Source organism: Maylandia zebra, linkage group LG7 (assembly GCF_041146795.1).
Source record: "Maylandia zebra isolate NMK-2024a linkage group LG7, Mzebra_GT3a, whole genome shotgun sequence".
Taxonomy (NCBI): Eukaryota; Metazoa; Chordata; class Actinopteri; order Cichliformes; family Cichlidae; genus Maylandia; species Maylandia zebra.
This window is the reverse complement of record NC_135173.1, coordinates 33,361,759-33,389,597: the sequence shown is the minus strand read 5'-3', so window position 1 is coordinate 33,389,597 and position 27,839 is coordinate 33,361,759. Positions and strand designations below refer to the sequence as shown.

The 27,839-nt window shown below is 41.9% G+C and overlaps 1 protein-coding gene across 4 annotated transcripts in view; it reads right to left on the bottom strand.

Annotated features, from left to right (window-relative positions):
- Window positions 1–27,839, bottom strand: part of shroom3 (shroom family member 3) — a 78,681-nt gene that overhangs the window by 6,050 nt on the left and 44,792 nt on the right. For all 4 annotated transcript variants that reach the window (XM_076886266.1, XM_076886268.1, XM_076886267.1 and 1 more), the window contains 22 exons: window positions 23,077–23,202; window positions 18,948–19,160; window positions 17,223–17,548; window positions 16,898–17,126; window positions 15,652–15,701; window positions 15,110–15,512; window positions 14,313–14,546; window positions 13,806–14,199; window positions 13,565–13,704; window positions 13,331–13,480; window positions 12,768–13,243; window positions 12,415–12,642; window positions 12,087–12,285; window positions 11,669–11,972; window positions 8,823–8,899; window positions 6,076–6,161; window positions 5,227–5,944; window positions 4,890–5,118; window positions 3,890–4,035; window positions 1,150–1,249; window positions 798–963; window positions 388–509 (listed from right to left, as the gene is read on the bottom strand). In XM_076886266.1, coding sequence (XP_076742381.1) covers window positions 388–509; window positions 798–963; window positions 1,150–1,249; window positions 3,890–4,035; window positions 4,890–5,118; window positions 5,227–5,944; window positions 6,076–6,161; window positions 8,823–8,899; window positions 11,669–11,972; window positions 12,087–12,285; window positions 12,415–12,642; window positions 12,768–13,243; window positions 13,331–13,480; window positions 13,565–13,704; window positions 13,806–14,199; window positions 14,313–14,546; window positions 15,110–15,512; window positions 15,652–15,701; window positions 16,898–17,126; window positions 17,223–17,548; window positions 18,948–19,160; window positions 23,077–23,202 — 5,116 coding nt within the window. The remainder of the gene's footprint in view (window positions 1–387; window positions 510–797; window positions 964–1,149; window positions 1,250–3,889; window positions 4,036–4,889; window positions 5,119–5,226; window positions 5,945–6,075; window positions 6,162–8,822; window positions 8,900–11,668; window positions 11,973–12,086; window positions 12,286–12,414; window positions 12,643–12,767; window positions 13,244–13,330; window positions 13,481–13,564; window positions 13,705–13,805; window positions 14,200–14,312; window positions 14,547–15,109; window positions 15,513–15,651; window positions 15,702–16,897; window positions 17,127–17,222; window positions 17,549–18,947; window positions 19,161–23,076; window positions 23,203–27,839) is intronic.

The following is a 27,839-nucleotide window of genomic DNA, read 5'->3' as shown; positions in this document are numbered from 1 at the left end:
TCCCATTTGCTTACTTAATTTTCTGTTTTATTTTAGTCATTTCACCTCTTCTGGAATTTATCCATATTTATTTCCCCAAATCTAATTCTCTATTATTCTTTTCACACATGCCTACATATACTTCTAATAAATCACATAACTCAGTCTGAAATGGTTTGACCCCCAAGAACCTTGATCTGGATATCAGGCACTTAGTATAAAGACACTTCAGACACTGAAGTGTCAATGTGCCAAAGACATTAAAGGTATATGGAGGAAAACTGTCACCGTATGAAGGGCAAAACTAAACCTAAAATGAATTGAATTTAGTTACTGTCCCATTTGTTTTACTGCCTGAATCACAGAACTGCAGGTGTGATGCAGGCAGGTGGACTCTGCATGTCTCACCCTCTCTTCAGCCGCTTCTTCTGGCGACAGCCCGTCTCTCTGCAGAGCGAGCAGAGATCTGTCAATCCTCGACAGCCGGCTGCACAGAGACAGCAGCAAGTTCACGATCCTCTCCAGATCACCTGCAAACAACAAACAGGTCAAAGACATTTATCTTACCTTTTAGAAAGAACCTATTTCCTTGTCTGCAGCTCATATTACCTGCGGTGTTCCACAAGGCTCGATTTTAGGTCCTATTATATTTTTTTTATATTTGTTTATTTATTCTCCAAGGTCATTAAGCCTCTTTCCACTAAAGATAGAAATACTTACGTCTGAAACTTGGGGTCCCTTAAAGCCTATCTGCTGTGGAAGTGTAATGAAAATGACATATTTCTGCTTTTTGTCACAGCATCACTCTGATGTCATACCGATGAACACGCTGTACTTGTCCTTCTCGTTGGTTTTGAGGTGGTCCTGCACCATTGTGTCGATGCTATCCCCCAGCGCCTTGTGATGCTTCTGCTCCTCACACAGCGCCTCTTTCTCCCGCTTCAGAGCCACCACGCTGCTCCTAAGAGCTTCACACAGCTCCACCTGGTGGACAGCAGGAGAAATGTGAAAACAGTTGGCAGTTTTACCTTCTGCTGCTGGGATTTTAGGCAAATATTTAAAAATAAGACTCATTTACAGATTTATTGGTTTGTGCACCTACATTATATCTTAACACTGTTAATTATTCACATTTTAATGAGAAATTATTATTTTTATTTTTTATTTTACCTTCCTGGTGTTAAGATCCTTCTCTTCTTCATCCAGATTGGGCTCCTTCTTTTGATCTGCCGCCGTGCTCTGAGCAGGATCGCAGATGCCAGCCTGGGTCCTACAAAGATGACAATACTATTTAAAAACAGATATTTTTGATGTGACAGCCCTGTATTTTATCCATTTTAAAGCATTTGAAAGAACAGAAACACTTTTTCAAGGTCGATTTAAAAACCAGGCTGATGAAGTGGAGGCTCACATTAAAGAAAAAGCTATTTTACTGACCAGATACAGTCTGTTATGCCAGCAACACAGTACCACTAGGTGTCAGTGTTGCTGCAGGAATAAGCCTGAAGGGCTGATTAGATGGAAAATGTAAAAAAGTTGTTTTATTCCTACTTGTGGCCTTTCCATTAAAACAATATAATCAGATAAAATATGAAGAGCTCTTTTGGATCAGAGAGATGCAAGAGTTTATAAAACAGGCAAAAGAAACCCCACCTTCATCAGCTCTAGCAGTTCATCCTCTGGGTGAACTCATTAGTAATAATAATCCAGTATTAAGACACATTTTAGGTACATTTTTTGCACTGTGTCAAAGTGTATTTTCATATTGCAGATTTCTGAACTTTCTAAATGTAAATAGCGATGAACACACTCTTTGTTTCACAGAGTTTAAAAAGTCACATGCATTAGGTTCATTTTTCTACCTGTATGACCATCCTGGTTATTAAATAACATTAAAAGGCACATGCAGTCCCTCAGTTTGGTAAAACTGCACCAATATGGAAATGCCAGATTCCAGACAGCAGGAATGAAGAAGTTCCTTTTCCTCTGATGAAATCAGGCTAGGGAGGGGCAGCCCTGCCCCAAGTGGTTGGGGGTAAGTGGGTGACTATCGATTTGTAAGTCATAGCACACCACTATACAACTCATTTTGAGTTTTTTTGGGCGTCCTTTCAAGTCCACTAAAAGTATAAAAAAAAACAGCTGCTTGGTTTTCTTAGTTGTGAAATCCCTTTTAAACCTTGCACTTAACTCACTGTCCTTTTTAAAAATATATATTTTTAGCCCCTATACATACCATCCCATTCAGGTAATGATGTTTAAGAAATTCTCATGTAGGTTGACAACGCTGTCCAAACTGTGCTGCTCTTAATCAGGTTTGTCTGGTCTCACCTGTCTGACTTTGACACTCAGTCAGCAAAGGAAGCTGATTTTGAACCCGCAGGTTACCTCATCCACTCGAGCAGGGTTAAAGACCTCGAGAAATCGAAATAAATTCGATGCCGGGTTCACTCATGACCCCTAAGAGTACTTCACAAGGAGTGTGGCAGCAGAGAAAATCAAAGAGGTTCAAAAGCACAACCTCTACAATAACGGCTGTTTGTCTTCTCATTCTTTCTGTGAACAACGCGTTCGCCAGCGAACCAAAACACACTTGAGATGTCACTGACATCACAGGCTGTGACTTGCAGGGACAGCTGAGGCTCCCAATGTTCCTCCTTTGCTTTGACAGCAGCAGATAAGAGGAAGGAGGCTGTCAGCATACACAGCAAGGGTGATAAATGCTGGTTTACAGGAAGTCCATTACCCCCAAAAATGTTCGTGTCGTGCTTCAGTCCCATAAAAGTCACTCTGTGCAATTTTGCTCTTGAGGCTAAATAAACAGAGTCATTGTGGAGGCCTTTAGTTTTGCCTTACATAAAGCACTTTAAACAGCATCACCAGACTGTTTAGTGCACTCCAGTCTTGTAATTATCCAACTGTTTGGAACCAACTATCTTTGATTGTAAGCCTTTGTTTGTTCTGTGTAAGTGGATGTATCAGAGTGGGAATGATTCTGAGTGAATCTGCCGACACAATAAACAAACTAGAAAGGTTACACCAGCGCGCTGTACTATGAAGCAAGTTCTACATACCCATTTTCATAATTGGCTTAACATACACCGATATTGGGCTAAGTGGTCACATGAAGTTGGTTATCAACTTTATATGCCAACCCAGTCTTTCTTAATCTAGCTAGGAGCCCATTCACGTGAATAGATGATTTGACAGCATGTGACCAATCAAAGACATGGTTATTAAAGACATTATAAAAACTCAAAGCACTTAGAGTGTGCTGTCATTATGCAGATGTGCACAGATCCTGAAGTAGAAAGCCTGAGTAAATAAAATAAATAAAGAGAACAAGCAACATTGTGAGATCCATTATGAATCAGATTTTTAGGTTTTGTCAAACCAGCTAATGCAACAAAAGCTTACATATGTGGGACCCTCTCAATATTCAGAAATAAGAAATCCATTGTTGGTTTATGATAAAACTCAGTTGAATGACCTCAAGGACGAGTCTTGAGTCATGTTAGCTGAGAAGTGTGACTTTTGTATCAAAGAGGGAGGCAGCTGTTGTGTCTGGAAAGTGCCTTAAACCTGCATTCTTTTAGATGACCAGCAGGGGGCAGCTACTCTGCCTGTCAGATTATATAGACATCTCTTAGAAATTGAGCCGCCTTCTCCTTTGATCTATGACCTCAGTAAACACTTTCCTGATGAGTTTATGGCCTTGATAGGTAGTTTCAAGTCTAATTTAATAGAGTTTGGTTTTCTTTTTGTACACTTGGGTCCAATTTAGAGTCAAATAGATGATAAAGCAGGCTTTGCTTTAGGGCGCGACCGCCCTCAACCCTGATTCTGTACAAACTCACTCCCCAAAAGAACAAATTAGAAAATGCAGCCAGAAATAAAAGGGTTTGCTTACCTGTCATCCTCTTGGCTGCTGCCTCTGTGGGTCCATTGTGATTTCCCAATCAGTTTGCTGTTTGGAAAGATCTCCTCCAATAGCTCTATAGTGGATTTACCTCCCCACGTGTCCAAGAGGGGCGCTAGAGAGGGGTCCTGCAACACCTGGAAAAAAGAAAAGAATAAAAACTAAGCACAAAAAGAAAGGTAGTCAAAATTAAACAATTTCTTGTAGTTCAAAATCAGTCATAGCATTGCACTGGAAAAGAGGGGAAAGGAGTTGCAGTTGAAGACCATAAACAGTGCAGTGAACTCCAGACCCAGGAATAAATACTGGCTGTACCTTTTTACACTGAAGAGAAACATTTTCTGACAAAGACAAACTTAGATGTATTGTTGAATATTTTGCACTTGTGTTTCTTATATAAAAAATCTCAGAGATTAAAAGTGTAGTTAAATTTCTTTACACTGACAAAAAGGGGAGTTAAACTGCTCTGGCCCACTTAAGATCAAAGTGCACTCTATGTGGGCCATAATGTGAAATGAGTTGGACATCCCCACTCTAACCCTTTAGAGAAAAGTGAAGAGGACTTGTGTGTGTGTTGGTTAGAAAGATTATTTTCTTTGTCTTGTGATTGCCATTGTAGAACAATTTAAAAACAGTCATATTCCGCTTGCCTAGGGTTAGGTTTGAGGTTGTCACTGATGCTATTAAGTTATGCAACTTTTTACATTTGTAAAACCCTTTTTATCAGGTAAAGCTACCACATCACAAGCCTGCCAAAACTATTCCATGTCATTTGGGAGGCTAGGTTGGTATCTTTGAAGAAAAGTCAAACAGTTCCTAGTAAATGTCCAATTGTATATTTACTTGAAATCTCATCCCTATTAAAAAATGGGAACTCTTGAAGTAGATTTCCCCTGTTCTCTGTCTGCTAAGCCCCAAATATCTGATGATTCCTCCACACACAAAGTCCCGAGACTCTCCAGCAAGATACAAATTGACTTCAGACACTCACCAACTGCTGAGCCAGAGCCTCCACTCTCAGCTCTTCAGATGTCTTCTCCCTTTTGGGCAGCGGCTGGTACTCAAGGCTTAGGTTGTCCTCTGTGGTGGCAGATGTGGTGGTTGGAGTGATGGTGGAGGGTTGCATTGAAGGAAGTTGACTGGGCACAGAAGAAGAGCTGACTGGTAAAAACTGGGGGGAAGACTTTCTTGTGGAAATGGTGGAGAACTCCGAAGTGGAACTAAAGTTGGAGAAATGGGAAAATTAACGGAAGAAGAAAATAATTTTTAAAAATCAAAACAACAGTAATGACATTTCAAATAAAACACACAGATATTGTAAAACAAACCTTCCCACTGTCTCCTCCTTAGCCTCCAGCTCCAGCTCCACAGGAGGAGGTGGAGGAGGGAAATCCTCAGTGATGTTTGTCTCCCTGATTGGAGGAGAAAAAGGTGGAGAAGGAGGTGGTGCAGGATTTTGGAGGAAGACCTCATCATAGTCCTCCAGTGGTGTGCCTGTGGAAGTTTTGGGAGGTTGCTGTTGGCTGACGGAGCCAAAGAGGCTGGTCTCTGAGATTCGCAGTGAGGACAGGTGGACAGTCGGATGGGAGAACGGCAGAGGAGAGGATGTGCTGCTTCCGCTACCCTTCCTTTTAGGTGAGGTTGGTGTCACTGGGGAAACTGGTTTTACATTTTCTTCAGAAAGTCCGCCTCTTATCTCTAAACTGGAGGCTCTGCCTCTGTAAGTGTGCTTTGCGGTGTCCTGTAACAGGGTGGCGTCACTCAAACTGTGTCTACTCTGTTTTTCACGTTCAACACCAGAAATGTTACTTTCTTCACCACTGCCTACGCTCACTTGCTGGATGCCAGGGAAAGTGATGCCATCCAGATTGGCCTGGCTCAACCTCTCGCTTGATTGCCACTCATCGCTGCCTCTTTCCTGAGTCCTGGGTGTTGACAATGGGTAGGGCAGGCCAACAGAGGCTGCCAAGGTGGAGGTGCTTTGGGCACGCTGGCGCTCGCTGTTCCTCTGCCGTTCCTTATGAATGACCGGTGTTTGGGAGAAGCCTGGGATTTAAAAACAAGGAGGCTAGTGAGTTAAATTCAGTGAATCCTGGAGTGTGTCATAATTGAATAATAATTAAAAAGGCTGCAAATTTCACACTTTTTAATGTTGTTTTTTTTTTAATTTCACTCACCTGTAGAGGGTCCTATGGGCTGGGAGGTGTTCATGCTGTTCTGGGATGGAGAGATGAAGCCTTCTGGTACATGGACGTTTGCAGGTCTTAAAGGAAAACATGAAGAAAAGAATAAAGAAAGTGAGGAAAACAGTGGTACTGAAAATATATCTACAACTAAGCACATTTTGTTGGTTTAAAATTTGGACAGCAATGGGATATCTTATTATCTGACAATAAGTGGCTCCTGGTTAGCGTTCAGCTCTAGTAGGTCAACTGACCGTCATCGATTCCGTTCATTATAGAAAGAATTTCTAGGTATAGCCCGGAGCTTCCGGTTCAGTGGCCTCAGGATAATATATTTGCTTTTCGTGTATATATTGGAACCTGCGGATGTTGAGCGCGGATACAGAAGGCAGAAATGAGTTTCATCTGAAGGGTGTTTCGGACCACTGTTAGATAGGAAGAGAAGCGCAGTCATTTGGGAGGGATTCCAACTAAAGATGCTTCTACTTCACATCAAAAGGAATTGGTGATGTGGTTCAGCATCTCACTACAATGCTTTCTTGACTCCTCCTACATGGGATGGAGGACCCTACAGAAGAGCGAGGCAAACGTGAGAGACTATGTTTCTTGCCTGGGTGGGGAATGCCTTGGTGTTGAACTGGAGGAGGTGGGTCAGGAGAGGGAGGTCTAAGTAACTCTGACTGCAGAAGTCTGGGTCGCAGAGGCAGACTCTGCGACCCAGACACAGGTAAGTGGTAGAAAAGCATTGCATGGATGATCTCATGATTTAATTATTATTTTATCATTTTATGTCATTCCTATTCCCCAGAGAGTAAACCATAGATTATTATGAAAACTGGATGCCAAACTCACTGATGTTGGATTCACGGAATTTGCATTAGTGGGTTTTTTAATTTGACAAAACTTCTTGCAGACATAAAGTAATCGACTTTAATTAAAGTTCCAGGTCGACTGAAGACCATTAGAGAAAATTCTTCTCGGTCTGCAGTGGTTTATAGCTGCAACATTGTTTCTGGCAGCTGGTCAGAGTATTGACTTGTGTGTGTTTCATGTTTTCTTAAAGCATGTATGTGGGTATGTGATCAGGATGCCTCTTGGGCGTCTTCAATTGGAGGTTTTCCAGGCACTTTTAACTGGTAGGAGAGTCCTGGCTTAGACTGAGAACATGCTGGAGAGACTATAGATCACACTGGCCTAAAAATGCCTCGAGTTGACCTGAAATAACTCGCTTAGCTGGCTGGAACTGTGACCCCAGATAACCACAAGACAAATGGATGGAAACTAGTACTGCTGCTTTAGGAGATGTTACTGGCTGTCAATCCATAAAGTAATATAAAATATATGCAAAGTGTTGTTTTCAGGTTTAAATAAAGTGCTATTGACCTTTAGTTGTTCCTAACATCCAGTGTCCTAACTGTGATCTAAACTACTTTTGATCTTATCAGCTGTTTGTGCTCAGTTATCTGGATTTCTGCCCTCGTGTTCCTGGTTATATCCAGACACCAGACTGATTTGTGTAAACACACACTCAGAATTCCTCAGATTGACTTTTCACCTTCACATTTTAAGGGCAAACATATTTAAATGTCTGTAACTAATAAATCCCTGCAGACAAGAGTTGGTATTCTGTTTATTTTTCCCTCTCAGTGCCAGGGAGTTTTTCCTGCTTCTTAAAAACTCCTCATTCCTCCCTTATTTAACTCCTTCTTCTCTTTCTTTCTCCACCCTGAACTCCGAGAAGGCCAATCTTCTGCCTCATTTTGTAACTTTATACCCTTTCTTCCCTCCTCTCAACTTTAAATACTATACCTCCCCTTGCCTGTTCTCATTTCATACAACAGATACTCCCTTCTTTTTCTCTAAAAGCTTTTCAGAAAGCTGCCTGGAGTTTCATTTCTAAAGAACAGAAGAAGTAAAGCTGTAAAACCTTCTTACACCCTCCTTCCTCTTTTTTTTAAAACTTTTACTGGTTCTCAGTTGCTCCTCTTCTTTCCTTCTTACCACCACCTTCCGTATTCATCCTTTTCAACTCTTGCATGTCATCTGTTCCTCCTTTCACCCATATCTCCTTTCACCTTCTCCTTTAGCTCTGTGTCTCCTTTAGCTGTTGCCCCTGTGCCTCCATCACCCCCAATCCCTTATATCCTTTATATCCAGTCCTCCTTTCCTTCTTTCTCCCCCTAAATGTGTCCTTCTCTCCGTGATGCCAACAGCTGGGCACAAGATGATTTTAAAATAGCAAAGAGCCTAAAGCAAGCACAGTCTGAGAGTCCACAGCCTTTTATGGAAGAGAGCTAAAATACCGCATTCAGCAATGAACCTGAATTCCCACGATCCCTCAGTCCTTAGTCACATTTTAAACCTTATCTACTAAACTGAACGAATCGCCAGAGAAAAGGCTCTGCAGAGAGACGTTCAGGATCTTAACTTTTGTTGATTATGCATCGATGAAGACTGATTAAACTTTCAGACACTTCAAATAGCAGAATTCTTGTCTTAGCAGAATTCTTTTTACTCATTTACAAGCAAAGTTAGGTTATTATGCTTTTGTTTTACTGATTGTCTGACCCACTTGAGCTCACACTGGGCTGTATGAGGACCAAGAAATCACTTGCACGGTGCTGTACTTGTAAATAAAGTTATGGATCCTTGATGGTCATATGACAGGAAGATAGTAATGAAGGACCAGAAGAACCCACCAGGTGAAACCCAGACATGGTGGTCATAGAAACGCGGCGTACCTGTCGGCAGCCAGAGCACAGCGTTCATGTTCCGAGATGAAGACGCCAAACATCCGGACATCGTCTGGAAGGAAGTCCTGAAACACAAAGAGAGAAAGTGGAATAATCAATTTCTTGTAGTTTCATACATATTAATGTATGTATGTTTAGCCAAATCAAAGCTTATAACCTCTAAAAACCCTTGGCACATTAAGGTCAAGTACAAGAAGTCAGTTTTACTTCTTGATATCCAAGGAGTCACTGGCACCTTAATGTCAAAATAACCTTTTATATATTATAGATTTTTCCACTTTTAGGGTCACCCAAATGGAAATATTTGAAAACAGAGAATGCAAAAGCAAAAAAGCAAAAATGAAATTTTCTAGTTTCTATGTGGGTAAAACCTAACCTTAAAGCAGGCCCCTGGTGACCTGGTGGAACTTAAGACATTAAAATTCCAGAAGATGCTTTCTGCAATTTCTTTCTATGATTATCCAGGTTTAGATGCAGATGGAGATGATAAATTAAAGGGTTCTGCCTTGATCTGGTTGCTGAATAATAATAATAATAATAATAATAAACTTGTGGCATGGTCTGCGGTGCCACTGCAGGAGAGGCGGAGGCACCCGAGCGGCATCTGCAATCACGCATCACTGGCAGAAAGAGTCCTGTCAGGTGTTGTTGTTGGTGATGTGTGTTCGGCTGGTGGCTGGAAGCTGCTGTGAACAGCAAACGTGTGTGTAGTAATAAAGAATTCTGAAAAGCATGGAAATGTCATTGAGTCTGCCATGGTTTAGTTACAAAACTGATTACTGCAGTCGCAGTAACCAGGTGTAATGTGTAATCACTTTATTTACTTTAATGAAATCATTCTGTTCTTATAAATCACAGTGTGTGTACAGTAGAATTATCCTTATCTGAATCAAGGGGTTTCTCTCATGTTTAACGCCATTCTTTGAGCTCTTGGGCTTTATAAATCAAGACTAGCAAGAAACACTAAATACTCCTGTTCCTGTGTCTCTGAGCTGTTTGAAAAACCCAGACAGCGCCATCAGCGATCACAAGTCTGACCACAGACCTTATCACACATTAAGACCACATGCACTGATGTCTCTCCAGCAAGCCGACTTTGACCTGTAAACTCTCCTTTGGCATGTTTCGGCAACGATCCGGGAACATAAAGTTCTTAAATTTAACCCCTTAACATCCACCACTTAAAGGCAGGATTTAGGGTTAGGTTGCATTTTAGCCTCTAGCTTCAGTAATTAGAAGATGTTACATTTCAGATCCAGCCTTTGGCTGTCATTAAAAGATTTCTGGAAAAAAAGAGGTAAATTTAACTCAAACCCTCAACTTGGACTGAGCTGTAATGATGTTTATGTGACACGGGCAGGTCTGATTACTGAAGGAGATAAAGGATGAATTTATCCGTTACAGCATTCCTTTAAGATGCATGTAAGCACGTGTGTGTGTGTTTGTGTTTCTTATCATCTGCATCAGACAGCGCCCAGTCACCATCCCGGCTCACTGGCACCTCACAGGAAACCCTGAGGATTTGGGCTATTTCCTGTGTGACTCTGGTGCAAATGTGATCAAATAAGTGGAAATACAAACAGGTCCATGAATGCCTCTTTAGGCCAAAGTGGAGGAAGGGAACGAAGTGACAGACTCATGAAGGTTTATCAGACACCAAAACACTGCAGTGTTTTATTATCGCGACGTGAATTATCTTATCTTTCACTGTGACAATCTAAAAGTAAGCTGCAGAAATACTCAGTTTACATTACAAAGTAATGCATTCCTGTTTCATTGGCTTCTGCAGCACCGGGCTGGGTCACATGACGCTGAAGTCTCTGTTGGCAAAGGCTGAGCTGCTTGTTTTCCCAAACCCTTTTTTATATTTGGATTATAGCGTGCTCTCTGAGTCGCTGGAACACAAAAACCTCTCTAGGACAGACGCTGATTATAGCTATATTATTTGTATCATCTGCAAACATTGACTTAAACAATTCTAAGTAAAAATGGCTTTGTTTCTCTGTTTCCTAATAGTTATGTAACCAAAATAACAGACAGTTTCACTCCTGTTTGGGAAATATTATTATTTCTATTTTGACATATTGGATTAATATAATGTTTGACATATGGACCTTCAACACTTCACTTACAGTTTAATTATCCTTACACTACATTTTCAAATCACTATCTCACAATGGGTTAAGTTGGCAGCTGCTGCCTTTTGAATCTTGAAGTTTGAAAATAAAACTTTGTTTTATTGTGATGTCACAGCTGGTGGCTGCATGCAGGGCGCTTGATGTGCATCTTCTGATCTTTTTAACCTGACGCTTGATGGTCGGCATGATCGACAGAGTGATGGGAAAAAGCTGGAAAAGGTGAGATGCTGTGTTATTTGTTATTTCTAAAGTCCCAATGTTATTAGCATATAACTGCAAGATCCTTCCTATTACAGAAATGACAATCAATCTCTAAAATGATAATTTTTTAAGATATACTTATTACTGTAATTTTATTTATTATATGTTCATTATAGTTAATTAAGGACCACCATATAAATAAACAGGGAAGGCATAAAGAAAGGAAAGGAAGACCTCCCATACAGAACCGAGCAGGAAGCAGATACGACAGATAGCTCATGAAGAGGAGGAGGTAGGGTGGAGGTGGCTTGTAGATGCGCTGCAGCTTCCTATGTGAGATTTGGCAAATGGATGAGTAGAAGGCTATCTGAACTAGAAGCTGGTGTGCTGGCACGAGATTGGCTGCTTTTTCCTTGTCTGCCTGAAAGAATGATTTCTTGCCTCTACATTCACGACAATAACCGCTGTGAGCACCGCAGCGGAGCAGAGCGTTACCTCATTTAGTCTCTCCATGATGGGGGATGAACGAGAGCGAAAGTGCTGAGGGGGGGCTCGCGTGTCCTCGGATCGCTCCAGGAGATTCTCAGCTGAGGCTGACTTCCCTGTTTTGTGAACTGACCCAGCCTTCTGCAGAGCAACATTGAGCTGCTTAGACAGTCCCCGGTTGACTTGAGGCTCTGCAACTTGCTGTTCACGGCCCAGGCTCGGCTCTCTGATGGATGACTGGCTGTGTCTCCTGAGCTCTGCTTCAGGAACAAGATCCTGGTAGATCTGATCAAGAGTTGAGCCAGAAGGAGTGCTAAGAGAAGAAAGCAGGAGAAGATTTAACGTTTTATAAAATCGGGAGCCACCAAAGTGTCCTAAACAATGCTACTAAGAGAATTAGATTCAGCTGGGGCCTGTTCTTGCATACCTTGATGGTGGGTGAGCTGGTGGCCTCGGTGTGGTGACCCTGCCTGGGTAGAAGAAGTTAGACTGGTGGCTCCGCAGGTCAGGAAGAAGAGTTGAGTTGGGGTGCTTCTCCCCCTGAGGAGAAGCTGGACATGGGTCTTGGAGGGAGAGCAGGCTGGAAGCGGAGGAGAGGCTGAGGGAGTCTGAGTAACAGGAGGAGGCTGAAGACAAAGGAAAGGAGGAAAAGTGATTTGCCTTATACCTCTCACTTAAACCTTTCATTTATCCATGTATCAAACCTCACTGCTCCACCTTTCTGCCTGGATACTTTACCAGGCACCTGCACCCACCTGCATGGTTAACATTTTCAGGCTGAAAATAAGCACTGCGAGGCCTCGAGATGCTCCTCTGTCCTCCCTCATCTTTCCTCACGCCTCTCTTCCTCTCTATGTACTTAGCGAGAGCTTCTTGCTGCACTTGTCGCAAGTCGGGCCTTGATATGGCATTCTGAGAAGCTCCACTCCCAACAGAACCTGCAGCAGGTTCAAACACCTTCCGACGGTCTGCCACACTGGTTTCTGGAAGAGAAAGAAAAAAATGGATTTCAGCATTTCCAGCAAAGTAACTAAACTGGAATCATTTGAATAATTTGTTTACCACACAAGGGCAAAAGGAGTTTGCTTTTAAAAATTGGAAATCTTACCTCCTCCACGCCGGAATAAGGACATGGTCTCTGGGTCAGAAATCCCAACCTCATTCATGTTCTCTGGTTCTGAGTATGAGCGCTTCTTCTGGTCTGCCGTCAAACGCTTGCGGCCACAAATCCGCCGTGAAGGAGGCTGTCCAACGGGTGGGATGCTGGGGAGGGGTGGTGGGCTAGAGCCTCGAACATCGGGAGTAACCAAGTGCCTCTCCTTGGGTGTGTGAGCGGAAGTGACCAGAGGTTGTGACTGTGGCGTGATGACAATGCCCCGTGGCTTTGGCATGGTCGTGGGGCCTTTTTTCTCCAGTGAGTGGTATTTGGGAGGGACGGGTGGAGGCTGCTGGCTGCCAGGGGAGGAGACAGAAGGAGGAGCTGGAGCAGGCTGGGCACTGCCCGATGAGGTGAGGTCCCTCCGTCTGAAGGAGGTGGATCGTAGGACCTTAGACTGGGCGTCTTTCAAGGAGTCCCTGTAAGATCTGTTTGGAGAGACATTTCTTGGATCAGGATCATCACACTGAGCTGTTGGATGTTGGATGTGCCATTGTGATGACTTGTTAAAGGACCTGTTTGTGGATGTGTCCTGCATTGGGGCCATGATCTCTTGGATTTCCTGTCTCCAGGGTAAGTTCTTGCTGCTGTCCTCCTCCTTGGATCCATCTAGATGGAAGCTGCTGCGACTCCTCTGCAGGGCTGAAACTGGATCTGTTGGAGTTCTGAACATCACACGGAAATTTAACCAACACTTTTTAGACCAGTAGTTAGTTATATACTCATCTGTATTTTCAGAATTACTCTACCTGTGTTTCATATGCTCACTGCTGCCTCCTCTGTAGCTCGGAGTCCTTTGGACTTTGATGCCCTTGGTGCTTCTCTCCAGTATGTTTCTGAGGTCCTCTGTTCCACAAGGAGCGCTGCGGCCTTTGTCTGTGATCTGATTCTGAATAAGGAAGCATAAAGTATTGAAAGAAGCTAAGCATAAGGAAGCCTTTTCACTTCTGAGATCATCAGAAGAAATATTTTAATCTTGTTTGCAGTTACCCGTAGATGGGCCTTGTTGTGTGAGGTGCTGTGACTGCGCTGCTTTCCGTTGCGTTGTTGACGTTCGAAGCGACTGACTTTCTCCAAAACAGAGAGGCTGCGAGCGGGCCCTTGGGGGGCATTGCTTTCAGGGCTGCCGCACCGCTGGACCTCGGCAAGGGCGAGCTCCAGGCGGGTCAGTGGGTGCTCTTTGTCTTTGTCCTGCTCTCCGTGGTCCCAGTTCTGGTAGTGCAGAGCGGATGAGTCGCTGAGGTGCTGGGGAGAATGGTGTGAGGCAGAAGAGGGTGGAGCCTGAGGCTGGGCCTGACCAGGTGAGTGGTTGGGTGGAACCTGTCCAAGGGTGAGCCTGGAAGATGCTACAGGCTCTGAATGAATGCTGGACTGGTCTACTGATCTGAAAAGAGATCAAAAGACATCACAGGCGTGAAGCGGCCATTGATTTGAAATCAGACTCTGATCTCTTGAACAATCATGAACTTTCGCAGACCCCACCCACTCTAACTGTACCTGTTTTGGTCTCCCAAGGACTGGACAGCTGCGTAGGGGTCGCTCCTCTCCTGTGATGATGCGCGCCTGACTTCAGGGGCTGAGTAATTTTGGGGAATATGGAAATCCTGTTTCTGCTCTTGGATGCTCTGATGATTCTGGGCTCTTTGGACCACTGTCTCGCTCTCTGTTCCCCCTCCAATAGTTTTGATGCGTGGGTTGTAGGGTCCAAAGCTGGACTCTTCCTGTTGATGCCTATCAAAAGCATGAGACTGAATTACCACCAAAAGCATTTTAATGCTGGTTCTATCCAAAAACTGCAGTTCTTCTGAGCACCAAAATCTGGCTCCAAAAGACTCACAAAAAGGTCCAAATTAGATGTTCATAGCCTGGTACAAAGATCAGCTAATTTCCCCCTTCATTCCTGTACAGAAGGGCCACCTGTTTGGATTTCAGTAAGGTTTAAAGTTAGGGGCGTGGGTGCTGTAGAGTGCACCTCCACTACTGCATCCACTGAGCTGGATCATGATGGATGCAGTTTGATAACCAAGCTGAACATTAAGGCCCCCGCCTCGAGCTAAATATGGTTACTTCTGACTTAATGCAATAAATGCTAATGTTGCTTCAAAACTACCAGAAAGAAATGCATGATGTCTATGACTTTGGCAAAACATGACTGTTGTGGATGTATTGGGAAAAACAAAACGATTAAAAGAGGGGGTTATTTCTCTGAGAAGCAAGAACAGTTTTGCTAACATTTTTTAGATGTTAGCTAAATAGAAAGAAAAAGAAACACAGAAGCCTAAACAAACCATCACCTGTCTGTTGGGTAAGAGCTGTGGGGGTAGGATGAAGTGTTAGTTTGGTATCCATTTTCTGTGGCTGACATCCTTCCATCTCTCTGCCCCTCTGTTGCTCCTTCATGTTGCGTTTGCCGGTTGCTCTCCTTGGCCAAGGCTGGGTAGACTCCACAGGGGCCTGGGCTGGGGGAGTTGGGCATCTGTGCATAGTGTGGCTCAGGCTGGGGAACAGGGTAAATGCTGGTAGGAAGGATAAACCGGCTGGCCTGTGGCGTGGGGCCTGCAGATCCAGAGGAAGGCCCGGTAGGGGACGGGGGTTGAGGAAAGCCTCCACCCTGACGGGGCCTTGTGGTGGGGCTGCTCTCTGGACTCTTCTCCATCACCGTGTGGAGCTGACCCTCAGCACCATACGAGCCTTTAGCTGAATCAACAGTCAGAGTTAGTCAGTTTTCTCATCTATACAGTATAAAGCTACTAAAAAGTCATGTCATATATCATTGTCTTTGTTTGAACCTGTTTCTACATGTTTAATTCACGGAGCACGTAAATGCAGTCATTACCTAAGGCAACGTTACCACTGGAGTGATGCCAGGAGCCTTTCTGCAGAGAACTAAGAGAGATTGAAAAACTTTTGATTAGATAAAATAGTTTAAGTGACTTACCAATTTACACAAGTAGAAAATATTTCACAACTAAAGTACACTACTGCATCGGATATGGCTGCTTTACAAACACATGGCGCCATTCTGCACACTGTCTGTATTATACAGTATTACATAATAACACTCTGCATTATATTGACTCATACTGCAGCTTATAGTGCAGCACCAATCTATTGTGTTGTACCAGGATGTGCTATATAAAAAGCAGATGGTTCTTGGGTACAGCATGTTGAATTGTAGAGTTGTATATTTTAATATGTTGTACTGAATATCATAAAGCATGGTATCATATTGCATTGTATCACTCCATGTCAGTTATTTTAGATTATTCTAGATTTAGATAAATTATATCACATTGCATTACACATTATTGTATCATAACAAAGCATACCATGTTACCATTACGTAGCATATGATATCACATTGTAATCACAATGTATGAACACAGTACTGTAGTGTGGCAAGTTGGATTTTATAATGTTGTGTCATAACATAACATATCATATTGTGACACATGTTTAGTTCATCTTTTCCCACTGCAAACTGCAAGTTATTGTAAAGCATTGTAAAATCAAAATAATTAAATTCTTACTTGGCAAAGCTTCAAAGAAAAACACTTCTCAATAACTTGGTGCCCCAAGTTCAAAGGAAAAAAAAAGTGAAAGTGAAATGGACTTATTCTATCCAGTAAGCCACATGGCTTGATACAATATTGTATTAAATAGAAATATTGTGCAATATAGTAAATTATTATACTGAAATAAAAGATGATGACACTGGATTTCTCTGAGAAGTCAGAAATTAATCAAGCACACCACTAAGCCACTAAAACTATTTTTTTCTGTTCAGGAATGCAAGTAAGTAACTGTAATTTGACATTTTAATCAAAAAATGTGATTTTTTTTTATTTGCTAAAGCAATACATTTGAACATGCATTATTAAGAACAATAACTGTATTTTAACATTAAAAACAACATTTTCATTAAAGAGCCTTCTCATGCTGCTGGATTAACCATTAAAATGACCAATACGGTTAATTTAGGGTTGCTGTGTCATAAACCATACATTGGGTGTCGCTCAAATAAATTTGTGAAGCACTGAATGAGAATCAATGTTCACTCTAACTTCATGGAACCTGGTTACCGTAGTGATCTGGCGTGCTCCAGACTGGACCAGGAGTTTGGTCTCTCGTGGCTCCTGATAACGGCATAGCTATCACTGCGCCTTGGTGGAGCAGGCGCCCCCTTCAGGTTCTCATAGGAGCTACGGTTGGCTGCCGGGGCCCATATTGGTCCTACACTGTGTCTGTTTGATGCCGGTGCACCACCGCTGCTGCTGCTGCTGCCACGGTAACAAACCCCGCTAACTGAACCTGAAACCAAGAGTACCATGGACAAACAATGACGTTACTGAATCAAAGTTACCATACCTGAAAACATGAAAAACATTCCAGTAACAGAAACTTTACCTTCCAGATCTCGAACTATCCCTGACCTGGCTCCGCCCCCGCTTCTGGAGTCGCTGTTACGTAAGAACACGGCAGAGTTGGAGCTCAGCTCGCGCTCCTGAAAGATGCCCTGCTGGGTGTCGTAAACTGACGGGGCGTAACGCATGTCAGCCTGGTGCGTCTCGCCACTTCCCCCTGCTCTCTGAGGGACAGTGTCCAGTGAACTGGAGCGCTCTGTGCTGATTGAGGGGGTGGAGGCGTGGTATTCTTGGATGCTGGAGCTAGTGGAGAAAGAGTAATAGGCAGAGTCTCTCTTGCTGTGCAAGTGTTCAATGCTGTTGGACGACCTGGAACACAACAAGTAGTTCAAGACTGTGACACTAGTTCCGATCTCACTGATTAAGGTTTAGTTCAAAGGATAAGCATACAGAGATTTAATGTAATATCCATCAGGTTGTCAGTAACATGTTTAGAGTTAGGGAATATTTCTGGAACTTTTTTTCTCCATTTAATATACCCAGACAGAGCTTTTAACCCAACTGCACACCAAATCCCTGTAACTTGATTTGAAAGGCATTATCTTCTACTTTCTGGAACTAGGCTGGTTTACCAAGTGGCTTAAATGTAACCTAAGTTTAATTGGTTCAAAGACAACCTCTTTAAAACCACCAGGCCATCAGTGACTGAACCAGGGACAGGTCCAGGTTTAGGGTTAAGTTCTATTTGGGCAACATGCTAAGCAGGTAAATTTTGAAGCTATTCAGTTTCAAAAGACCTCTAAGGCTACGTTCACACTGCAGGTGAAAGCGCATCAATCCAACTTTTTTGACGATATGCGACCCATATCCGATCATGGTATGACAGTGTGAACAGCACAAATCCGATATTTTCAAATCCGATCTGGGTCACTTTTGTATGTGGTACTGAATCTGATACATATCTGATGTTTTAGAAAGCGACTGCTGTTTGAACGGTCAGGTCGCATTAAATCCGTCTTTTACGTCACTGACACAAGACAGACGCCAATTATCAGCGCCGGAGAAGCGCCCGAGAAGACATCGTGAACACTTCCTGGCCATCCAGTGTAGATGTTAGTGAAACTGTTTGGAAGACAATGTTGGAGAAACGTGAACATTTTATTTGTACTGTATAATCTGCAGATTCTGACAGAAATCTGCAACTATCCTTTGAAGCACCGCTCCTCTCTGAAACAGCAATAAGGATAATTATTAGGCCATATGTAAATAACAAAATAACTTTACAACTTAAAGCAAAATTGGGAAACGTAAAGTCCGAAACAAGTCTTTATAGTAAGGGACATCAGTCAAACAATACTGTTTGGTCTGGGTCTAAAACAGAGCACGTGTGTGACGTCTTCTTTTACGTATGCGGGCCACTTTGAGGGTTCACACTAGAGCGCATTTGCTGTCACATTTTATTTGTAGTGTGAACAAGCAGACAAAAAAAATCGGATTTGATCAAAAAATCCGAATTGAGCATTAAGACCTGCAGTGTGAACGTAGCGTAATTTACTTTGGCATTAGTCTCACATTTGGATGTTTCAAATAAGTAAAAATATATAAAAAGGGCTGGATGCCTCTCTTTGTGCCTTCAATGTAACGTCAGTTTTACATTCTGAAGGTAAAACTGACAAATGATTTATATACAAATTAGTATTGGAGTTGCTGTTAGACTGACTTTTCAGCTTATACCTAACAATTGCTGAGGAGTGTTTGGTTTATGCACCTGGCTGAGGACAGCTGGTGGCAGGAGGAGTAGGCCGGGTGGGGTCCACTGAGTCTGTGGTGGGCCAGTGAGTGCTGGTGCTGAGCTCCAGAGTGAAGCTGGGAGGACTGGGGATGGTCCAGACTGTCCATGCTGCCCCTGGAGCTGTACTGGTCCGGACTCTTCCTCAGGTAGCCAGAGTCGAATCCGCCGGAGAGATCGTTGGTCGAGACACTGAGAGACAACAACTCTTACATTTAGTGCTTCATTTCAGTAAAATCTAATTAGAACCAATCACAAAGGACAGCTGAGGCTGGGGAGATGTTGCTAGTTTGTAGCTATTTTGTCAAAATTTCCCTTAGTGGGACAATGACGATGACTTTGAACCATGAAGGGCATTTTAGACATCCCAGCCTCAACATCTGGACACCGCATTACATCTCAATTTCTTTTTTATGCACAAGAGTCACCACTCCAGTGGTCAATAACATGCTTCCATCTCCTTATGAGACACTTTCACACAGTCCAACAAATGGGCTTGCTGCCTCTGATTCAGCACTGTTTGTAGTGAAGCCAAGCCTCTCTTTGAAGAGATGTTTGATTTCCAAGTGTCTTTTTAGCTTTCTTGGTGTCATGTTTGCCTTAAACAACTGTGGAAAGATGACTCACTCGGGCTCACGCTTTCATGACATGGTCTGCTGACAGTTTTGTCTTTCCTAACCACCAGTGCAGCTGTGGATTAACTGGATCAGCTGCGCTGGTGGTTAGCTGTGGCTTGATGTGCCACAGTTGTATGATTCGCACCATCTGCCTACTGCAGAATTAGACTTTTTCTTAAAGGACTTTCTGGGAGAAATCATATAGTAAGGGGAGATATACTGTATAGTGCTGTAGTAATATACTGATGCATGTAACTACTACTAATGAGATAAAGAGTGAGTTTAAAGGAAATTATCCCAACAAGAACAAATGTTTTCTCACAGAATGCATGAATCTCTTCAAGTATAAGAGACTGTCCCCCCTCACAGTGGCGTGGATCATCATTTATTTTTTTAGAAACATATAGAAAGAGAAGATGGTGTTGATAACGTTGGAAATCTCATTGAATGGCTCTTGGTAACGATACATTTCTGTGATGGTTGGATTGTTGTTGAAGGTGAGATGAAAGCTTTTTTTCTCCCCTCCCCCATATCATCCATTCTAGAGCTTTAGTTACTGCTTATATTATAGATAAAGTTACCCAGTTGTACATACGTGATTAAATCAACTCCAAATGCTACATTAGAGTGACATAAACATTAATAAATCAATAACTGTGATCCATGTTAATGATTCTGTGTAATGAGCACTTTTGCTTTAAGTATATTTTGAAGCAGAAAGGTTTGTTTCACCACTTTGCAAAATACTTGAAAAAACTTTCCAGTAACATAAACTCTACTCTGCAGATCTTGCAAACTTTCCAAAAGTGGCACTGCAAAACATTCACTGTATGAGTGCACCCAGCTGCACAAGCCTGAAAACGTTGGCCTGTGTTTTCTACACCAGATTTCTACCCTGAATTTATTTAGGATCAAATATTCTGATTTCCCGTGCTCCCCTTACTTTGTTCGTGCCACCCCACATAAAAAAAAGCATCCTGAAGAAGCCCCTGTTGCACAGCACAAATGTTCGGTCTTATGCTCGAGTGGAGAGCTGACACACTGCTCAGACTGGCATTGTAGCATCTCTTTGAAAGTGACTCAGGCTCTTAGAGAAAAAAAGGGCCAGAACGCCGACATGATGAGGTGTGCGTTCTTTACAACCAGCAGTTGTAAAGCTGGTGATCCGCAGCCGAATGCACCGCTACCTCACTCTGAATGACTGACTGGAATGTAAATGTGCATTGACGTCACAGTTTGACCCACCAAGTCCTTCAACCGAACACAATGCGATTACGACTGTGGAAAAAGAGGACAGCGTCTGGTTGTGTTCACGGACTTCTGTGAGTCTAACTTCACTTTCAGCATCCATCTCTTCGTCAGCTGGATGTCTCATTCTCTGTGTTTTAATCCCACCTCTACTCAGGGGATTAAGGAATGCAAAAAATATTATGCTACATCAGGACAACCAAGTGTGTGAGTGTATGTGGGTTTGTGTTTGTGTGGGTGGATGAGTAGGGGTTTCCATGGGACCTAAAAGAGGGGGGAGGTGGGCTTAAGGAACGCCAATGCTCCGTTCTCCCTCACAGCCACATCAGAGGCTTTTATTTTCCCTCTCACTGGTGCTTCAAAGAATCAGTGATGTAACTTCCTTTGACCAGCAGGTCCACTTCACATAAAACATGTAAAGTTAACTGGCCATGGTGCCTGTGACCTCCAGTGTCAACTGTGATAGGCTCCAGCCAAAGGGCAACCTCTGGGGGATGAAAAATTCAGCCAATGTGAAAGTGGCAGTGCTGGCTTCAAATGTGAGTCTCATGTTAAAATGTCCAAGTTCAGCCATGTCAGCTACTATCACCATTCTTCAGAAAGGACTAAAGTGGATCCAAGTATGCAGACAGATGGAGAAAGGTGGATGAAAAAGAAGGAACTTTATTACTCATAAACACCCTGCATGATGAGGCAGGCTGTTGCTAATACAGTAAATGATATAAAACAACAAAAATGCAAAAGAAGGGAATCAGGGTTAGTAGAGACCACCACTTGGTAAAGACTGAGGGGAAACATAATAATTAAATACACAGCAGTGAAAGAAGGATAATAAGAAACAGGTGAACTCAGGATAGGAAAAAAAAAACCCAAATAAAACAAACAAAGGAAGAAGTAAAAATACAGAAAGCCACGTGAGGCTCTAACTTTCAAAATAAAACAAGAACTGAAGGACAACGTTCTGTTTTGAAGCCTCAAGCTTCAAAATGTCTTTTTTCTCCATCTGCTTGTCAATGGCAAGTCATTCATCACTGAACACACCTCATATAATTCTCCTTTAGAAACCTCAGGGTTAACCAAAATTTACCAAATACGCAATGCTTTATTCACTATGACCCGAAATGAGTGACTGAGCCCATGAACTCATTAGGAAAGTGTCGACCGAGCTCAAGTCCAAATGTTGCATAGGTTTCTACTACACATTTCAGAGTGTAGTAGATCATTAAGCATGGATATAAAAGGAACTTCAGAGGCCGCTAGTGGTGCAGACAAACTGGCTTTTAGACACTCCAGGATTCAGGGGGTCAAAGTTCACATCCTTTGTGAGACAGCAATAAGCAGCTGTGTCTCTTGTCTGTTCTGTTATGCACCACAGGGTCTTAAACATTAAGTTGGTCATGACAAAAAAAGAAACACCAACATTCTAAGGCAAAATTTATAAATAACATTTTGTAAAATAAGATTAGCTTTTAAATAACACAAAAATGAAGGAAGCGTGGCTGTATCACACGGGGTCTTTAGACTAGACTATGCATGTATATTGGCCTGAGATGAGACACAAGACATCACGTGAGTGTCTGCAACCATGAACTTTGACCTTCTGAGTGACTTACAGATAGTGGTGTTGAGTAAACCTACAATCCAGACTTCTAAACATGTCCTCAGACTGTGCTGGAAATGTTTGAGGTCAGGCAGGTCTCAGGCTCTTATTTTGACAGCAGATCGATAAGTGCTATTACCTGCAGGGTGCGCCTGTAAGGAGGGTTATTTGCCACAGCTGCTGGTTGTAAACGCAGTTCTAAAGCTGATGATCAGCAGCTCAAGTGCTGTTATCGCATTTACTGGAATGAGCATAAATGTGTATATGTGTTAATTACCACAATATTATTGCCTTCCTACCTCCAAGAACAAGCATCCACTGAATCTACAAGTCAAGTTATCTTTGACTCTACTGACTTCTCCAGTTATTAACTTCTTTAATGTCTGGATGTTTGAAATGTTAAAAGAAAGGAGATTTACTTTTTTCATATGTAGTGATGACCAGATATCTGAGGCCAGTAATGAAGATGCATTTGTTTGAAACAGGAGGATGTTTGGTTTAATGACATATCCCAGCATGAACTGACAATATTCAATTAAAAATCAAAACTTGAGCAAAATCTCACTCAGGAAATGGTGAAAATGATAATATACTGAACATCAGGGGCTTAGATAATCATTAGATATATATAAGAAACACTAACCTGGCGTGGTAGTTGTGGTGCCACTTGCTGCTCATGCTGTCCATTGCTCCCGGGTCCAGCTCCTGCTGGCCTTCATCGAGCTTCGATGAATGCCATGAATGAGGACGAGATGCCGGCTCAGTGCGTCTGTAGGGTGAAAACAGAGAGAGGGATTTAGAGTGTGTGAAGTACTGGACAGTGTGACCTCCATTTCTAAATGCTGTGATTAAGAGTGTGTTTTCAGGGTTTAGTTAGCTGTGAAGGATAGTGCAGGGTAAGCCAGCCTCACCTCTATTTCTGACCAGACTTTAACATCATCAGCCACTATCATCCAAACCCATTCCAACCCAAACCCAGGTATCCCAATCCAAGCCAGACTCCAAGACTTATCCGCAAATCCAGATTGGCCATTATCATCTACACTCACCCCAACCCAAACCCATCTGTAGTCCAAGCCGATCCTAATCCAGGGTCCAAATGTAAGATAAAGCTAAAGATAAAACCTAACCAAAGTTCCAGCTCAGCCGCTATCAACCAAACCAAAAACTATTCTAACTTAAAACCCAACCCACCGCAACATTCAACCTCAGACCCGATTGTGACCTAAATTCCGATCCAATCCGAGCAAAGCCCTCAAATTCAATATAAACCCAATCCTAATCTAACCCCCAGTCCAAGATAAAGCTAAGCACAAAGCCTAATTTAACCCAGTTCCAGGTCAACCACTATCATCAAAAATCCAACCCAGCTGTTACCCAAAACCCCTCAAATCTTAACCAAACTCCAGTCCAATCCAAGCCTAATGTACGAATTCAGGTAAGACACCATTATCAAAATCCAGCCCAACCCTAATCTAAATCTAACTCAGACCAATCTTAACCAACCATAACCTGAGCCCAACCTCCCTGTGGGTAATGCATTTAAAAGCAACACAATACAGGAATCACATTACATTTCACTCTAATCAAACAATGAATCAGCTGCTCAGCTGCTTGTTACACATTGGTTACACACGTTTTTCAAGCATCTGCAAAATGGACAGAACAAAAAGCTTTCTTTTCATACGTTCTTGCAAAACAATCGTCTTGCTGTATGGAGGATTAAATGTTCTTTTTCAAAAAAAGAAAAAAAAGAAACATCATATGATTGAGAAATTCTTCCAAAAAGTCATGACAGATAGGCAAAACAGGCAACTCCCTCGGGGCTCTTGTTTATATGATATCATAATTTGATTTGTGGCATCATATTTAACCAATCAACTAAATATTTCAGCAGTTCAGTTGGTTTCTGGATTCTTGAGGATCATGAATCACTGGAAGGTTAACAATGATCCAAAACAGCACATTTTTTGCCCAATTTTCTCTGAGAAAGTTGAATCAGCTATGGATAAACTGATGGATAAAACCAGAATATTTCTTTTTCTTTTGTTGCTTGGGGGGCCTGTTAAACATTTCTTGGTTCTGTTGAGTGAATCTGAATTTTGGTTCTTCTGTAGTGGTTTCACTTCATGCGACACTGTTAGGCTGACCTCAGACAAAGTTGACAAATTCATCTGTACTTTGAGCTAAACAGATGTTGGTGTACTCACACTAACTGCAATTTTTTTTTCTAAAACTTTAATTTTAATGTAGCACAGTGACAGTTCTTATGTAATTCTCATATACATGCTGTGTATTAGGTAGTAGTGAGGATTTTTACAAAAAGCTGCACCACATACAACATTAAACCACATTCCCAGTTTATAATTTAACCATATCTGTCCCCTTTCACTCTGCACATATCTTCATTCATAGAGCCATTAGATGCTTCAAATCACTGTAGGGATTCAACCCCTGAAAAGAGATTATTATCAGAGATGGAACCCCCCCGATCAATTCAGCATTAAATATTATCCCACTGCGTCCTCCCACATGCGCACACAGCTGCACGGCCTCATTCCACTGAGATCTGACTCACCTTCTGCCTATCTCTGCCTCTTTCTTCCATTTCCAAGGAAGGAAAAAAGTTACTGAAGTGTTTCAATGAATGGACGACAACACCAGGAAATTTAATAATACACATAAAAAGTAATAATCACAATGAAATGCTTTAAGACACAGCTTCCAAGTGGTCATTCATTACAGTGTTTTAATGTTTAACAATCCAGTAGGTGACTAGCTCTCTAATATGTGTAGTCACATTGTTATAACTTCTAGATAAGATATTCAATTTAGCATTCCTTTTTAGGATTAAGTTTGGGATAATTTCTGTCCTCCTATGATATTTTAAGTATATTTCAAACCGAAAGGAAAATCTTGGAAGAACTGTTAGATCAAATAACACAGGACTTTATTTGACAGGCAGCACCTTTCTAACATGTGGCTAAATGCAAGCTTAACAATACCTTGGGTGGTTGTTTAGAGGTTAACGCTCTGGGCTCAGATCAGTGGCAGTACCTATGATGACTTGTTTTATGTTAGACAGAGTCAAACTGAATTAAGAACAAGTGAAAACTAAAGTTATGTGGATGTTTCATGATGGCACAATCTTTCATTTTAGTAGATTTCGTTAGCAAAGTAATCTTTTCTGCATCTACATTTATTTTAAAGCTTTGCATACCTGTTACCTGGAGGTTACAATATTAATAGTTAAGTTTGAAATGAGAGCAGTTAAAACAGAATCAGAATCAGAATCAGAATGGGGTTTATTGCCAGATGTTGAGGTTTACAACATTAGGAATTTGCTGCGGTGCTTCAGTGCAAACAATAAGAATTAAAGTGCTATGTAGAAAGAAAGATATGTGCATGAGATATACATGAGATATATACATGAGAATAAGAATTAAGAGTGCTACGTAGAAAGATATATACATGAGTGCAGGTGGTGATCAGTGCCAGACATGAAATGATGCAGTGACACAGCGTAGTGTCATGTGTTAGTGGCGGGGACAGTCATGTGGTTATTGTTCATGTGTCCAACAGCAGAGGGGAAGAAACTGTTCTTGTGGCGAGAGGTTCTGGTGCGAATGGACCGGAGCCTCCTGCCTGAGGGGAGCAGGTCAAACAGACTGTGTCCAGGGTGAAAAAAAAAAAAAAAAAAAAAAACAGCCACAGAGTCAAAATAAAAGTTTAGCTCCTCAGTAGCATATAAAGTAGTTAAGGTTGGAAAATGCTATAATGGACTCCATCACAAGCCAGAATGTAAAAATTATAAACCGGTGTCTTTACTGTCGTGATTTCCCACAACTTATTTTTGAATCTCACATGCAAACACACTAAATCGGGGTAAATATTGAAGCTGGTTAGAAAAAACACAGATATTGTTTCAGGGATAATTATCATATTTTTGTTTGCAGGGCTAAACGTTATCACATCACCATCATCATACTCTGAACGTGTTGGCAGACGAGTTATGATTACAGGGATACTGACGTTAAAATAATTTCCACCGATACTCATATTTGACATATCCTCCTGCTCTGTATTTATGCTCACAGATAAACAGGAAATGATTTTATCTGACTAAGTAGGAGACAGAGACATGAAAGCCTGTATGTCTCTGAACCACAGGAACCTGGATAATGACAGGACATGACTGGAATACCTCAACACTTTATCATCACCGATGTACATATACACATTTACACCCTTTCTATTAGCTCTGCAGAGAATGTACTGTTTACTCTTTCTGTGAAGGTTCTCAGTCATCCAGGTCATCGTAGTCAAAGGAGCTTGCAAAGAAAAGCGTCTGGACTTCTTTAAGTTGCTTGAAGACGTTTCACCTCTCATCCGAGAAGCTTCTTCAGTTCTAAGGTCAAATGGTGGGGAGTCCCAGATATAAACCTAGTGGGAGTATCCCCCCCACCATTTGACCTTAGAACTGAAGAAGCTTCTCGGATGAGAGGTGAAACGTCTTCAAGTAACTTAAAGAAGTCCAGACGCTTTTCTTTGCAAGCTCCTTTGACTACTGTTCACTCTGATTCTAAAGTATAACAAAGTGTATTTTTATCTTCATTTTGGCCCTGTGTTCACAGTAAGACGGTATCATCCTTGTCCCATACAATTTACAAAGTCAGTTGCAGTTAATTGGAAGATTCAAAGCTCACACACCAAACATTATTTAACAAATCCCAATATTAGATTTAAAACCTCAGGAAAGACGTTCTAGTTTAGTCGTAGCTTAGAGAAGGTCCTGCTGGTTTTGACTTATGGTTCTCATTTTAGTTGGTCTTGATAGATTTGACTTGTTGGTGGGGGCTTCCTTTGGGATGTGACTGTGACACTAAGCATGAATGCTCCACAAAATAAAAGCATTGATACAGTTACCTATTTTCCTCATATTTGGGACCATTTTTAACCAGAAATGATGACCATCATTAATTAAATTAAACTCCAATAAGAGACCAGATAAAATAACTCCATTACTATGTTACTGAACAGGGAGGTTTTCTTTTTAGGGTGGGTTCCACCAACAATTTCTGTATGCAGGAATTCAGATGGAAAATCTCCAAAAGGAAGATTCTGAGACCCTAAAAAGGTCACTGGTGAGGTCGTCAATGTTACTGCAAGTCATAAACATTTCGACAGAGGGTCTAAAATTTGAAAATCTGGCTGCAACCTTTATCCAAATTATCGATGCGTAGCCCTGATTGTTTGTTTGATTTCTGAGATTCTCTGGGCTGTGGCTAAAGGTGGCTACAGTTTTCTTAGATTTATCAGCAATTAACAATTCAGGCTTCCTGCAACTTAACACAAGTTAGATTAATGACTTTTCTCTTGTCTTCTAAGTCACTGCGTTTTTAAGAA